The sequence below is a fragment of the Fringilla coelebs genome (assembly GCF_963513975.1).
Source record: "Fringilla coelebs genome assembly, chromosome: 29".
NCBI classification, from domain to species: Eukaryota; Metazoa; Chordata; class Aves; order Passeriformes; family Fringillidae; genus Fringilla; species Fringilla coelebs.
In genome coordinates this window covers 1,189,641-1,204,495 of record NC_140055.1, presented here as the reverse complement: position 1 = coordinate 1,204,495, position 14,855 = coordinate 1,189,641, and the positions used below count along the sequence as shown (strand labels likewise).

Genomic DNA, 14,855 nt, shown 5'->3' with positions numbered 1-14,855 from the left:
CCGTGCCCTGGTGGGAGACAAGGGGTGACATGCCACCCCAAGGGGAACACAATAGGTAATTTTGACAGGTCCCTGTCCCTTCCCTCAACAAAATCAAACACAGCAACATCATCATCCATTCCCCCTTCACCCAAAACCACGCAACGGCGATTTGTTTTAAAAAATATGTCTTTAATGGGGGTGCTGAGGAGGGCGACGGGAGCTGTCTGGCTCAGGGGCTGTGGGGCAGGAGCGGCCGTGGCCGGGCTCAGTCCGTGGACTCGAGCACGGACTCGCTGAGCGCCAGGTCCCAGTAGTGCTCGGCGCTGTGCTTCTTGAAGTGCTCCCGCGCCATGTTCTCCGTGGGGCACTGCTTGAACTTCATCTCGCCGAAGCTGCGATCCTTCGCCGTGCCCTGGTGGGAGACAAGGGGTGACGTGCTACCCTCCATTCCCACCCGGCTCCAGGGGGAATTATACACAGCAATATATGGATTTTTCAAGCTATAGCTCAAGGAATGGGATGGAGAGTTGGATCCCAACTCAGCCCCATCCTGGTGTGGAACTACCATGACTCACCTCCCAAACCAGAGAGCATTTGTTTGTTTTCTTAATGGACTCCTCGTCAGACTCATCATCATCTGGAAAAAGCCCACAATAAAGATCATTTAGTCCCAGAGGTGGAGCAGGATTCCCCCTCTCACACCAGCACAGCATTCCTCACCCTCTCCCTTTGTGTTTGACGTCTGCTCGTCCCACTTTATTCGATGCAGCATAAGACGTTTGAATTTCTTCTGTGCTTTCGGGCCTGTGGAAGAATCAAGACTCAACATTCTCAGAAAATCTCTTAACCTGCAGCTGGCAGAGATTGACTTCCTCATGGAATGATTTGGGTTTTCTGACTGGATTACTGCGCTCTGCATCATTAACAATGTAATTAAGGGAGTTTCTAATTGCCTCCTCACTTCCTTGTCCTTCCCTAACCCCGTCACCAATTTCCATAGCAATTCCTGCTGGAGGCAAGCTCAACAATGCTCTGTGATGACCCAAGCCTGCCTAGAAGGCCTCACCTCCTTCTACCACCACCACATTGACATCTTTGTGCAGGACCACCACGCCTGTGAGGTACAGCTGCCCAGCATTCGCCTCGATTTTGAATTTTTTTGCTGGATTGCTCAAGTTTCGGACCCTAAGAATATGAAAAAAAATTATCAAATATTTGTGAAAAACCAGAACTGAGAGGTCCCTCTGACCCCCAAGCTCAGCTGTGAGCTCTCTCTGAGCTCACTCACCTGTACACAGCTATGTGAACTCCCTGGGAAACATCTTCCTTGAGCTTTTTCACCTTCTTGGCTTTCCGCTGCTCCGCCGTGAGCTTCCTTGCTGCGTTTGCCTCCTCGTGAGCCCTGGAAACAAACAGCACTGAAAAGACTGGTCCTAAAAGAAGCACCAGCACTAAATCTACCCAAAAGTGTCCCAAAATGTCACAGTACAAGGTGCCACCTACTTCTGTCTCTTGGCCATCTGTGCTCGGACGTGAGCTTCCACCTTTGTTGGGTCCTGGACAGCTTCTGTGCCCAGCACCCTCATCAGGTTGGAAATCCTCACTGCAAGGGAATGGAAGAGGTGCTGGGAGGGTTCCTCTTGGAGAGATGCTCCCACTGGACCTTTTCCCCCACACAAACATCAACCCAGTGTCTGTGTGGATTTCAGATCCGTGCAATCCCACCGAGGCTGTGCTGCCATGTCAGCGTTCCCAAATCCTGCCCAGGGCCTGGCTGTCACTCACCTTTGGGCTCTGGTGGTGGCATCAGGCCCAGCCTGACCTTCTCCTGCAGCTCCTTCTGGGCTTCTCGCCGTGTCTGGCGCCGTAATTTCTTCTGCTCTTTCTTTGTTAAATACACACCCAGGGTCACCGGCGTGTCACTGTCCACTGGCAGGGAAATGAAACCATCAGGAATGTGCCCTGGAGGATCCAGGGGGACACTGGCAGTGCCACATGAAGGAGCTGGGGCTGCTTGAGCAGCCAAACCCCCCAAAGCAGGGCCATACCCGGGGGGTTGAGCTGAGCAGGGTGCTCCACCAGGTTGGTGATCCCAAAGTACTCGTCTTTCTTTGAGGTCGTGCCACCTTTTCTAGAAAGGAGAGAGTTGGGTGGGCATCATGGCAGAATTGCCAGCATGAATTCCTGCACAAATCCCAACGCAGAGCTCAATGGGCCGAAGGAGAGCTATGGTGGTGTCCATGTCTCCCCCCATTTTGGGGTCCCACATCCATCCTGAACACAACTTGTGCAGAACGTTCATGCTTGGAAATAAAATCAAACTTCCCCAACTTTGGGCTAAAATATCCCTCCAACTCCACAGCACCTGTCTACTACAGCCCCCAGAGAAACTCTGGGAGCAAACCCAGTGCCTGGATCTTGGAGATGAAAGGTGAAATTTGATGCTCAAGCATGAATATCTGCCCTGATTTCCCATTTGCTTCCCACACCCACCGTGCAGCTCCTGAATTCCTGCTGTGGCAGAACCACCAACACCTGGAAATACTCACAAATCCAGGCCATTGGGGATGATGTAGGAGTCCCACCACTCAATCTCTGGGATCTCTCCCTCCTTCAGCTCCTTCTTAGGGGTGATCAGAGCCAACTTGGTGGAAGTGTGAATCCCAGTTTTCCTGGCAGCCTGGGAGATCTCTGCCTGCAGCTTTTCTAGCTGAGCCTGGGAAGGAAAATGGAACAGAAAGGTCATTCCAAACCAGCAGAAGCTCTGTGAAGAGCAGAACACAAATCACCTGCTGATTTATCTGGGTTCTCAAACAACCTGAAGCAGACTGCAAGAGAAACCACACAGCACGTGATGGTGAGGAGAAGCTCCCAAGCCCTGTATCCCTAGACTTTTCTCTCCCCTTCTCCCCAAGAACCTGGAGCATTTTAACAAAATTCCTTTGAGTCTCAACTTCTGAGTTGATCACTCAGCCAGAAAGAGATCTGTTCTCTTGGGAATTTCCAATGTTTTGTCAAAAAAAGGAGATTTTACCCTTCCACAGGGGAAGACAGCAGTCAGAAAACCCTTGGTGACTTGGGCACACACCATCCCAACAAAAACAGGGTTTTTAAGAAAAAGTTTCAGATAATTTGACTGGAAAACTTCAAAATCAAAGCCAGCCCAGGAGAGGAGAATCTCCTCCTACCCAAGACCTCTGATACCTTTGTTCTCAACCTTTGGGCAATTTTCTCAAATTTGCCTTTTTCATGGAACTTAAAGGTGCGTTTCTGCCGCTGGGCCGGGGTTATGGAGACCCGGGGGTCAAAGTATGTGTTTGATTCCATATCTTCTGAGGGTTTTTCCTTCAGCTGCTGCTTGAACTGCTCTCTCTTCACTGCTCTGATGTTGGCCTTCAGCGTGGGCATGCGGTGGGTGAGCTCGATCTCCTTCCCGCTGGCATCCACTGTCCGGCCCTGCTCATCCAGGATCAGAGGTGTTGGCTTGGTCTGATCCTTCAGCTCCACTTTCCTGGGGGGCAGGACAAGATTTGTTCTATTCAAATGTGAATACAGCACTAAATCAAAGGAAATTTGAGCTTATTTCTATGGTTTCTATATTTTTACAGCTCATCTGTACTGCCAGAAGAGACTCCAGCCTTGGAGAAAAGACTCCAATCTCTGCCAAGGGAGGAGGAATCTCCATTTCACCTCTTTTATATAAATTTTATATAAAATTTGCTCCTTCAGCAGCAGTTAAAGCCATTGCTGGGGAACCAGCAGCACTGCAGAAGTGTCACTGTCATATTTTCTGAAAAATCCCTTTGCCAGGATTTCTTCTCCTGGGAAGCTGAGAAGCCTCAAAGAAAAATGAAAACAATATTTATCTGATTACTTCTCCTGTGTTTTGCTGCTTTGGAATGTGCTCTGGAGATTGTTTATCCAACAAATGGTTGTTTGATTGCTTTCATATGAATTGTTTTTACTTAATGACCCATCAAGAGAGAGTCACAAGTTTTCATTATCATTCTTTTAGCCTTCTGTCTGTATTCTTTAGTATAGTTTTAGCATAGCATCCTTTTATATAATATAATATCATAAAATAATAAATTAGCCTTCTAAGAACATGGAGTCACATTCACTCATCTCTCCCTTTGTAGGGTTTGTCTGCAAATTCACCAGAGAAGCCTTTGCCAGCCCCTGCCTGGCACGTGGGTTCACCCCGGTACTCACGGCGGCGCGATGCCCATGGCGTGCAGGTTGGCCAGCCCCACCATGTTGGCATTGCCAATGAGCCCTGGTTTCAGGGCCAGCTGAGCCTGGATCCTGGCCTGCAGCTCTGCAGCTTTCCTGGCCTTCTCGATGGCATCGTTCATGAAGGTGGCTGCCTGTGAGGGCTGGATGGTGTTGCCGATGGGGAGCCGCTCCGATTGGGACGAAGAAGAAATTTTGGGCTGTTGAAAGAGAAGGAAGTTTTGCTCCAAGCCCCTTCCAGCAGACCCAGGCTAACACATCACAGCTGAAACAGGGGCCAGGGATGTGTGGGATTTGCCTGTTACCTGTGGTGTTGGAGGACTGATGAAACTCAGCTGTTTTTTCCTCTCCTCGATCTGCCGCGTAGCTGCCTCCATCATCTGTTTGATCTGTGGGAAAAAACAGACAGTGAGTTTTCCTTTGCCACTGGGATATGCCTGCTCTGTTTGGGATACAAGTTAGGATAAACTCTACACTGTGTGGGGATATGGCCCAGCTAAGACTGACCTGGAGCTTAGTCAGCATCCCTGGGCTCTCTGATGGCGGGCCTGGAATGACTTCAGGCTCATCCTCAACCTCCTCGAACCGTGGGATGCGCCGTTTCTTGACACCAGAGGATTCCTTGGACACCTCAGAGTCATCACCAAACACATCCTAATGTAAGATAACAGTAGAAAGCTGTGGTTAGAACAAAATGTTCTCCTCCCAGATCAGGATTTGAGATGAGAAACCACCAGCATGTCTCAGCTCCGGCTCCGTAACGCAGAATTCCAGGGGTGGCACGTGCAGGCTGAGCCCAAGCCCAGCCTGGGCCCTGCTCCCCCACCAGAGAAACACCAATGAAGTCCATGCAAGAGGAGACATCACAGGGATGAGCCTGCCTAACAGCACCACTGCTCCCCTGGCTGCTCAGAGGGGGGAACTGGCACTGAGGAGATGTAAGGTCTCAGCGACATGGAAAGACAGAAAAAGCCTGGCCAGAGCTGATCTGACTGGGATAAAAACATTTCCACGTCTTCCACCAACTTGAGAGGGTTTGGTGAAGGAATCTGTGCTGTCCTACCAAGCAGTCCTCCCAAAAGGAGGATGTGGCTCAGGATCCAGGGAGTGTTGGGACACCTGCAGCATTCCCTCACACTCCAGAGAAGCACAGCTCAGAGAGCACAAGGAGCAATGGCCCCTCTGATGGGCTTTCAGCAGCCTCAGGTCACCAAACAAAAGGCACAGCACATTTTCTACAGAACTCTGGTCAGGCCCTGTGGATTCCATCATCAGTGCCTGGTTTGTGTGTGGAAACCTGGATGTAGTGTGTGTGTCAAGGTGTTATTTGAAAAGAAAATATACACACCGGTTGGGAGCGTTAGTTGCAATCCCTTCTTCACTACAACGGTTCATATCCTACAAGGACACTTCCTCAGCCACACAGGTACTTCTTGGAAAACCTACAAGTTCAAGAGAAAGGACTTGCCCATAGTATAAAGTGTGGAAACTTTACGTTCAGTTCCTGACCTTCCCAAGCCATGACCTACCCCAGAGTGAACCGAGGAGCGGCAGCTGGCCCTGGGGATCATCACTGCCCGACGCCACGGGGGCTACAGGTGCCAGGACAAACCCCTGTGCACAGCCTGTGCTGGGGCAGGGTCAGTCAGTCTGAGAGTTCTGCCACAGCCTGACCACCTCAGAGACTGGTTTGTGTTCCTGCAGGGTCCAGACAAACCCAGAGTGCGATGGAGAAGTTCCAAGAAATGGGATTGCAGAGAGAAGAGCGAGGATTTGGCAGGAGGAACACCTCACTCCATGCCAGGAGCCAAGAGAAGAAGGATCAAGTTCTGCTGTTGCTGCCCAACCCAACTTTTGGCTTAGCCAGGAACACCAGCAGTGCTCAGGCCAGACACCCATCCTGTGGTTTCACTGGGGAAGGGTCCCCTGCTGCAGCCCCAGCCCTGCTTCTTCTGCTGCCATCACAGATCCCTCTGCCACTGGGAGATCCTGCTGCCATCACCAGATCCCTGCTGCCATCACAGATCCCTCTGCCAGTGGGACATCCCTGCTGCCATCACAGATCCCTCAGTGCCAGATCCCTCTGCTAGTAAGAGATCCCTGCTGCCATCACCAGATCCCTGCTGCCATCACAGATCCCTCTGCCAGTGCCAGATCCTGCTGCCATCACAGATCCCTCTGCCAGTGCCAGATCCTGCTGCCATCACAGATCCCTCTGCTAGTGAGAGATCCCTGCTGCCATCACAGATCCCTCTGCCAGTGCCAGATCCCTCTGCCAGCACTTGCTCTCCCCACCAGGCTGTCATCACACTCCTGCCATCATCAAGTGGTGGCACTGCCAATGTCCCCACCTCTGCCATGCCCAGGGGAGCACTTAGACCTCCAGTCCCACTCAACCCTCACGTTCCCACAGCCCCAGGGACCAGCTCAGCACCCACTCTCATGGAGGGAAGAAAAGAATTCCTAGAGAGAAATGAGGAGTGGAGGCAGCTTGTCCCAGCACTCCCAAAGAGATCCAGATCCTGAACGGGATTGCTGTGGCTCACTGAGGTTCAGTGCTGACTACAAGTGTGGGGAAACCCAGACTGCCCTAAAATAGGAACCTCAGGAAGAGTGAAAGGAACATCACTGTGAGTAGGAGCAGCACAGAGAGGGCCTGTCAGACTCGGCAGAGTGATGGCAAAATGGAATTCTACAGGATGGTGAGAAAAGTCCTCAAGAGAAGAAAGGAAGTGAAAACAGTTTTGGATGTACAAGCCTTCCACCATCCCAGGCAAGGGAGAAACACCAGAGCAATGGAATCCCAGCTGGAATCAATCCTGTGCTAGGACAGGACTTGCCAAAAACCACCTGTTGTAGATTCTGGGAGGAGAAAGGGAATGAAAACCCACAAGATCATCCACCACAAAGCCCCAGGTGCTGCACTGGGGCACAGGGAGAGATGGGACATCACTGGGAGCAGCTCTCCCAGGCTCCAAATGAAAATACAAGCACAAGGAGCACTGAGAAGAAGGGAGATGGATCCCCATGGATTCACTCCAGCAGCCTCACAGAAAGCCAAAGCCAGGCTTCCACCTTGGCTTTGGGAAAGAGAACCACGAGGTAAAGGCTCCCACACTTCATCATGGAGAGGAGTCATTTCTCTTGAACATTCCGAGCTGTACCTCTCTGGAAGAGGAGAGTGTGCCAGAGCACCAGTGCTGCCTCCAGGCCACCCAACCACAGGAATAAACCAATCAATAACCAATAATCAATAATCAATAATCACCTTTAGCTCCCGCTTCCGGTTCCGGTCGCTGTTGGATTTGGAGTGCCGGGAGCTTCGTCCTTCCTCCACTGCCTCAAAGAGTTTGTCTACAAATCTCAGGGTGGAATCATCCAGAAAGGGTTTGAGGTGGTCTGCAAAAGAGGAAAATCCCATCAGGGCAAAATTCTGAGCTCGAGGTGAGCAAGAGGATGGAGAAACCCACAGAGATTCCTTGGGAGATGGAAACCACTTAAATTTAATTGTGATTCAAAACTACAAACTTCAATTTAAGTGTGATTCAAGTCTATAAACACAGGGAGGCCTGGAAGCCTCTGGGATCTGTGGATTGTGTTGAGAGGAGTTTAAAACTAAAGGATTAAGGAAGAAGCAAAGCAGGGCTGTAATGGGCAAAAAAAGCACCTTAGTTAAATGACCATTTCCAGTTCCTTGAATAAGGAATTAATTTTTACTTGTTCTATTTTTGAACACATCCCAAGGCCTCCAGCTGAGTCTGACCTGATGGATTTCCTACTCACCTCATGGAGGGTGAGAGAACTGCCCTGTACCCCTGCCCCTCCACCCTGGCAAGGTTTTGGGGCTGTTTTCCATCACCATTTCCTTGAATAAGGAATTCATTTTTACTTGCTGTATTTTTTAACACACCCCAAGGCCTCCAGCTGAGTCCGGCCTGACAGATTTTCCTCTCCTCACCTCATAGAGGCTGAAAGAACTGCCCCTCCACCCTGGTGAGGTTTTGGGGGTGTTCTCCAAGCCCAGCTCTGGACATACCAGCTGCTTTTTTCTTGTCCATGCCCTTGCCCACGCAGTTGAGGGCTGCAGTGACCACGGTGGGCTCCGAGAAGCCGAGCACGCGTTTCACCGTCTTCTCGATCCATGGCTTCAGCTCGTCCAGCTCACGCTTGGACAGAGACATCTCTGCTCAGGCTGCAAGGAGAAACATCAAACAGGACCCTGGGGTTCATCACCTCATACAAATCATCTCTTTGAGCTGAGTTTTTGGGGAGGTTATCACACTTGAGGGAGCTTTGCTACTGGAGGTGGCGTAAAAGCAGTAGGATGGTTTCTGTGGTGGTGTTGGAAACAGAAAAGTTTTAATAAAAGGCAAAATAACAAAGCTCTTTAGAGAGAAAACTCGAGCTAGGGGCTCTTGAGTTCGAGCTCAAGAGGCTCTTGCTCTTAGTAAAACACCCCACAAAAGCAATTTGTGCTTTTCTTTTTCTAATGAATTGCTTAGCTGAGACTTTTTGGCCTCTGTCCAATGGGATGTCCTTAAATTTGAGGTGAAGTCCCTAAAATCTTACTCTGTCCAATTGTCTATCCTTATATTCGAAGTCCCTAAAGCCTTATGAAGTGTCCTTTTACCTAAATGAAGAAATAAAATTTTGGTTTTTTTTCCATTTTTAGGAGATAAAGGATAATTTAGTCACTTTGTCAACAGGGGGAACATTCCTACAATCCCCTCCGTGCCCTCCTCCCTCAGGGATCAGCTCCATGGCTGGGAAAAGCTTTTGAGGGCTAAAATGAGGCAAACCCCATGAGGAGGAAGGTGTGAGCCCCCCAAATCCCTCCATGGACTTTGGGAAAGAGAGAAGCACTGGGAAGGGAACACTTGGGAAAGGAGAAATCCCCCTGCTCTAATCCCACAAAACAACCTGAGCCCCTTCCCCAAGGTGCAGCCCCAAACCTGGGCTGTTTTCTGACACATGATGGGCTGTGGCTGCAACTGCTTTTAACTGGCTCTTCCCCAAATCCTATTAGGGCCCAATCTCCTTAGAGCTGAGCTCGAGCTCGGCACCAAGGTGGGGCTGAATGGACACCTGGGCCAGCTGGGAATGGGGTCTGGGGTCAGTTATCCATCCTGGGGTCAGTTATCCATCCTGGGAATGGGGTCAGTTATCCATCCTAGAGCTGGGATTGGGGTCCTGAGCTTCAGTCCTAACAGAGCCCCTGATTCCAGGTCCATGAGCAGTTCCAGGAGGTGACTGCTGCTCCCTGCAGAGCCTGCAAACCTCTGCAGGTTCTGCTTTTCCTGACAGCTTCCTTAGAGACAGGTTCAAATCGAGCCCAAACCCGGATCCTGGCCTTTCCCCCAAGAGTTTTGAGCCTGCAGAGGCTAAGGAAAAGCAGGGCTAACAAATTACAGCCCTGACACATCAACAGCTCTGAGCACATCCGTAACAAACCACAAAACTCGTGTAATTAGAGCGGGTTCAGCCTCCACCCGAGCTGAGCTCCAGCCAGAGCTACCAGGGAAGCAGCAGCTTCACTTCACGGCTGTTCCCGTGTCACACCGGGACAGCAGAGCCACCGTGGGGAGGGGACACAACCCCCGGAACCGGCATCAGGATCAATGAACGCGGCCGAGAACCGCGCCGGGGTTCCGCCGTCTCCTTCGGCCTCACACGGACGGACGGACAGACGGACGGAGCTCGGTGCAGCCGGAGACACGGGGCTACCACCGACCTCAGCGGCCCCGCAAGGCCCGGCATCCCCCGGTGCCGCGGAGCTCCGCCCGGGGCCCGGCCCGGCCCCCTCAGCGCGGCGCGCCGGGCCCGGGGCCACCTCCACCACCGCCTGCCTGCCTCCCTCTCTCCTTCTCACCAGCCCGCCCGCTTCCCCCATTCCCTCCACACCCTCCGAGGCCACCCAGTTTCCCTCACCGGCGCCGTTCCCTCACGCCGCTCCCGGTCCCGGCCCGGCGGCCCCTGACGGTGACGGCGCGTCGGGGCGGAAGCGGAAACGCGCGCGCGGCGCGTGCGCGGCCGGGGGCGCGCGGGGGCCGCCGGGAAGGCGGGACCCCGGAGGGGCGCGCGCGCTTAGCCCCGCCCGTTTCCCCGCCCACCGACCACGCCCCTTTCCCCCTCACGCCCTCATTAACCAAACTCAATTAACGGGGATCAAAGCGAGATGGATTTTATTGGGGCCGGACCCCCCTCAGCAGCCCGGCCAAGGGTCCTGGCGGGCGCTCCTGGCCAGGAAGGCGATCCTGCGCGCCATCTCGGCGCAGTACACCCGCCGGCACGCCTCGAACGCCCGCCGCCGCCGCGCCCGGGTCGGCTTCTCGTAGTACCGGGAGCGCCGCACCGCGTCGGCCACGCCGTCCTGCACCAGGATCCTGCGGGAGGGGAAACAGCGGTGACAGCGGCAGGGAAAGGTCTGGGATGAGCAAGGAAGGAGGAACAGCCAGCCCATGCTGCCAGCCCTGGACACGGCCCGGTCCCCGTGAGGGCTCCTCGGCCCGGTCCCCGTGAGGGCCCCTCGGCCCGGTCCCCGTGCGCGCCCTCAGCGCCTTCTCCTCGCTGTCCATCCGTGAGGGGACCAAGGAGGGGAAGGAACCCCCCGAGCTCCGTTTGAAGTGGGATCTACGAAGGTGTGTGAGCACAGAGCTCAGCGATGGCGCCGCCTCCTCCTGCGCTGAGCCGTTCCTTTATTTCATTCTGCTCACACCCGAGCTGAGCAGACGTGGAGCTCATGGGAGAAGCCCAGCACGACCCTCCCATCACTTTCCGCTCGAGAAATTCTGCTTCTGAACCCAGTGCGTGAAGGAATCGGAACCCCTCCGGACCCCCGGTTCCCCCCCCAGTCCTCACCTGTTCAGGACGCCGTACGCCGCCTCCACGTTCCCGTTCTGCACCATCACCGTGCGGCCCACGAAGCGCAGGTGGTTCGCCATGGCTGCGGGATGGGGCGGCTGGGACAGGTCGGCCCCGGCGCTCGGAGGAGCCGGTCCCTCCTCCCCGCGCCCCGGGACACGGCAGGGAACCCCGGGTACAGAGAGGGGCCGGTGCTTCCCGCCCCGCTCCCGGACACGGAGGGGCCGAAGGGAACCCGAAGGGAACACGGCAGGGACCCCCCCGTCCCACGCACGGCCTCCCCCCGCCCCAGTCAGGCCGCTCCCGGTAGGGTCCCGGTCCCAATCCCGTTCCTTTCCCCGACTAACCCCGGTGAAGCCGCGGCCGCTCCGCGCCGGTACCGGAACTCGCTGACGGCGGAACTTCCGTTGGGAGGGATTTCCGGTACCGCCGGGACTTCCGGCGGGCAGAGCCGGGACCGGTGCGTCTCCCGGGACCGGAGACACCGCAGGCACTCGGGGTCCCAAGCGGACGGGACAAGGGGTCACCAAAGGCGGCTCTGACCCCCCCCCTCCCCCTCCACCGGGGACAGGAACGCCGCGCCCGCCCCACCAAGCACAGAGGACACGACACCGGCTGGCCCCGGCCGCTCCCGCGGCGTTTATTGCTTCCAGCAGGGCCGGCTCTGGGCCCTCCCCACTCGGGGGGGTCCCACGCTCCCCCCCAGCCGCCGGGGGAAGGCACAAGCCCGGGAGGGCCCGGCCCCCGCGGGGAGGGGGCTCCGCTCCGGCCAAGGCACGCGGCCGCCCCGGCGTTGGGGCTTCTGGGGGGGTTCGGGCCCCCCCGGGTCAGTCCCGCCCGCCCGCGGGTCTCACTGACCACCGGTAAAAAAGAAAGAAATCAAAAAAAGGCAAAACCAAGAAATGCAGATGAAATCTCCCCCCCCCCGAGCCGGGGGGGGCGTCACACATCCGGCGCCGGAGGGGACTCGGGGGGCCTGGCCTGGCACTGCGGGGATCCCCGCTGCTGTAACGTCCCCGCGGGGCTGGCGAGCGGGAGCTCCCCGGGTAGGCGGCGGCACCGGGGAGCCCCGGGAGGACCGGCGGGGGGGCGGCGGCGCGGGGGAGCCGCGGGGGGATCCGAGTCCAGAGTGGGTTTGGGGGCGACGTGGGGGAACCAGAGGTGCAGCATGGCCTCCACCTGCAGCAGCGTCCCCAGGTAGCGGGCACTGCGGGGAGAGAGAGCTCCTGTCACCCTCTGTGGAGGGGGGACAGCCCCGTGCCTGCCCCCCTCCGGGGTCACGGGGGACACTCACCCCATTTCTGGCTTCTGCAGCACCCCAATGATCCGCTGGAGCCGGTCCATGGCCACGCTCTGCTGGAAGCTACTCAGCCCTGGGGAGGCCCGAAATTGGGTGAATTCTCCCCAAAGGGAAAGAGGCGCCTTGGGGGAGGGGGAAGAGGGTGTGGGGAGCACCCACCTCTGTCGTAGCGGCCCCGCCGCAGCCCCTCCAGCAGCTCCGCCAGCGGCCGGATGAAGCCCCGGAGCTCCCGGCACTGCCAGGAAGGGGAGGAGGAGGTGACTGCGCTGCAGCCAGAGCGGGGAGGGGGTCTCGTGTACCCCCTCACCCCCCAAATCCTGCTCGTCCCCACCCGCCTGTTCCAGGTGGGGAAACTGAGGCAGACCCAGCTTTTTTAGGGGACCGAGCCCTCCCCCACCTCCCATCTTTGGGGTGTCCCTTCGTTTTGTGCCAAAACCTCACCTTTTGGGCAAAGAGGCGATCGCCATCGCTGGGAGGGACATCCCCGCCCTCTCCTTTCCGCGGGCGCTTCCCCCCGCGGGGTGACGGCGGCGATTCGGGGGGTGCCCGCTCCAGCCCCCCCGGGCGCTTGCGGCCGCGCTCGGCTTTGGGGGCGCTCCGGGGGGAGCTGCCGGCCTCGGCCCCGCTGTCAGAGGCGGGGGAGCCGCAGGAGCAGGCGCGGGCAGGGGGCTCCATGGCGGGGGTAGCTCCCCCAGGGGAGCCTCTCGCTGCGTTCAGCTCCAGCCGCGGCTGCCTGGGGGACGGAGGGAGAGAAACACCGGCGGGATATCGGACAAAAATGGAAGACAAGCAAGGAACTGCCTTGTTCTCTCGTGGGGGTGTCATCCCCACAGCCCCAGTGCTGCCTCACATCGGGGAGCAGATTGGGCATCTCCTGAGGCGGGGTGGGGGTGCAGGGACCCAGCTGGCACTGGGACCCTTCACCCAGGACACCCCCATTCCCAGGACCACCCCCAGCAGCCTCCCCCCCTCCATCCCCTGCCGCCCCCTCCCCAGACCGAGATCCCCCCGCAGGAGCCCTCCCGTGATGGGGACCTTCCCCCCGCGCTGGGACCTCCAGGACTTCCCCCCACCCAGCCCCGGTCACCCCGGATCCCACCTGCTCCCGGCTGCACCTGCGGTGGTGCCGGTGTCCCTGCCCCGGTGTCGCTGTTCCGTCCCTGACCCAGTGCCGGTATCACCGTTCCGGTATCAGTGTCCCGTTGCCGGTATCGCTGTCCCCGTTTCCCGTGCCGATGTCAGTGTCTCTGGGCAGGTGCCGCGGTGGCCGTGCCGGTGTCCCCGTGCCGGTGCCGCTGTTCCGGTGTCCCGGTCTCTCTGTCCCCGGTGCCGGTCCCGCCCCGCCCGCGGCGGCCCCACGCGGACACGTGCGCGGCCGCACGTGCCTCCGGCCGGGCCCCGCCCCGCCCCGCTTCGATTGGCCGCCGCGCCTCGGGAGGCCCCGCCCCTTCTCTCCAGTTGGCTCCTTGCCGCCGCCCGGCGCTGATTGGCCGGAGGGCGGGGCTGTGGCCACGCCTCCCTGCACGGCGATTCGGGGCACGCGGCGCTCGGCACCGCCCCCATTCTCTCAGCCAATGGGAGGCGGTCCCGGCGGCGCGGCTCGGCCAATGGGCGTGGCGGCCCCACCCCCCTTTCGTTACATAACCGGGGCGGGGCGGCGCGTGGGCCCCCACGTGGGGGCGGGGATCCCTTGTGACGTCACGCTAGCGCGTGGGGGAACGCCCGCGAGGCGGGGCTTCTCGGAGAGGGGCGGGGCTTCTCGGAGAGGGGCGGGGCCGGGGAGCCGGTGCAGGGTCTGCCCCGACCCCCCCCCAAAATAGTCCCCCCAAAATCCCTCCCAGGGCCAGAGCCCCCAGCCCGGCTCTCCCCTCAGGAGGCTCAGGGTGACCACGAGACCCCTCCTCGCGACCCTCCACAAGGCCCAGGGACCCCCCAAACCCTCAGAGCCCCCCAAAGCCCCATAAACCCCAATCCTACAAACCCCTCACCCCGTAAACCCCAGTCCGACGCACTTCTCACCCCACAAACTCAGTCCTACAAACCCCTCGCCCCACAATTCCAGAGCTGGCAGCTCCATCCCCACCCTCCCCTCACCCCCGACACCCCGGGCATGGCCCCTCCAGCCCTCCCCATCCCCCCGGGGGGGCCCGTCCCCCTGGGTGGGTATTTAGGGCCGGCCCGGTGGCACCCGGCCCCCTTGCCCCCCGCCATGCTGCGTGTGCTGCTGCTCCTGGGGGGCCTGGCCCCCGCCCTGTCCGCTGGTGAGTCCCCCCGGGGTGCCCCCCGCAGATCCCACTTTGGGGTGCATCCCCAGCCCCCCTCAGGTGCCCCCGTGTGGGGCCAGGGGGCTCAGCCGAGCCCCCACCCCAAATCCTCCACTCTCCCCAACAGGTCCCCACTGGACGTACGAGGGTGAGTGGGGCCCCACGCAGGGACCCCCCCCATTTATCCCCACACCCCCTGAACTGAGGGGTTCCCC

General features: G+C 57.9%; 3 protein-coding genes across 5 annotated transcripts; all 3 read right to left on the bottom strand.

The window, feature by feature from the left end:
* Positions 1 to 173: 173 nt before the first annotated feature.
* On the bottom strand, positions 174 to 10,249 carry PRPF3 (pre-mRNA processing factor 3). Its single transcript, XM_084223317.1, has 16 exons — positions 10,144 to 10,249; positions 8,252 to 8,407; positions 7,484 to 7,614; positions 4,723 to 4,869; positions 4,521 to 4,604; positions 4,195 to 4,415; positions 3,187 to 3,493; positions 2,532 to 2,698; positions 2,031 to 2,113; positions 1,768 to 1,911; positions 1,486 to 1,585; positions 1,271 to 1,384; positions 1,049 to 1,167; positions 703 to 786; positions 558 to 619; positions 174 to 394 (listed from the first exon to the last, which is right to left on the bottom strand). Exons 2-16 carry the CDS (start codon positions 8,394 to 8,396, stop codon positions 248 to 250), a joined length of 2,055 nt encoding a protein of 684 aa, XP_084079443.1. The 5' UTR covers positions 8,397 to 8,407; positions 10,144 to 10,249; the 3' UTR covers positions 174 to 247.
* A 131-nt stretch (positions 10,250 to 10,380) lies between these two features.
* MRPS21 (mitochondrial ribosomal protein S21) lies at positions 10,381 to 11,479 on the bottom strand. 2 transcript variants are annotated; one of them, XM_084223074.1, is made up of 3 exons: positions 11,424 to 11,479; positions 11,074 to 11,158; positions 10,381 to 10,598 (listed from the first exon to the last, which is right to left on the bottom strand). In XM_084223074.1, exons 2-3 carry the CDS (start codon positions 11,154 to 11,156, stop codon positions 10,418 to 10,420), a joined length of 264 nt encoding a protein of 87 aa, XP_084079200.1. In that variant the 5' UTR covers positions 11,157 to 11,158; positions 11,424 to 11,479; the 3' UTR covers positions 10,381 to 10,417. The 2 variants fall into 2 exon arrangements, with proteins under 2 accessions (XP_084079200.1, XP_084079201.1); XM_084223075.1 differs by lacking the exon at positions 11,424 to 11,479 and having other exon boundaries at positions 11,074 to 11,411.
* Positions 11,480 to 11,700: 221 nt separating this feature from the next.
* CIART (circadian associated repressor of transcription) lies at positions 11,701 to 13,725 on the bottom strand. Of its 2 annotated transcripts, XM_084223189.1 has the most exons (5): positions 13,476 to 13,725; positions 12,818 to 13,109; positions 12,536 to 12,611; positions 12,371 to 12,449; positions 11,701 to 12,283 (listed from the first exon to the last, which is right to left on the bottom strand). In XM_084223189.1, the coding sequence occupies exons 2-5, from the start codon at positions 13,049 to 13,051 to the stop codon at positions 12,019 to 12,021; spliced, it is 654 nt and encodes a 217-aa protein (XP_084079315.1). In that variant the 5' UTR covers positions 13,052 to 13,109; positions 13,476 to 13,725; the 3' UTR covers positions 11,701 to 12,018. The 2 variants fall into 2 exon arrangements, with proteins under 2 accessions (XP_084079315.1, XP_084079314.1); XM_084223188.1 differs by lacking the exon at positions 13,476 to 13,725 and having other exon boundaries at positions 12,818 to 13,306.
* Positions 13,726 to 14,855: the final 1,130 nt, after the last annotated feature.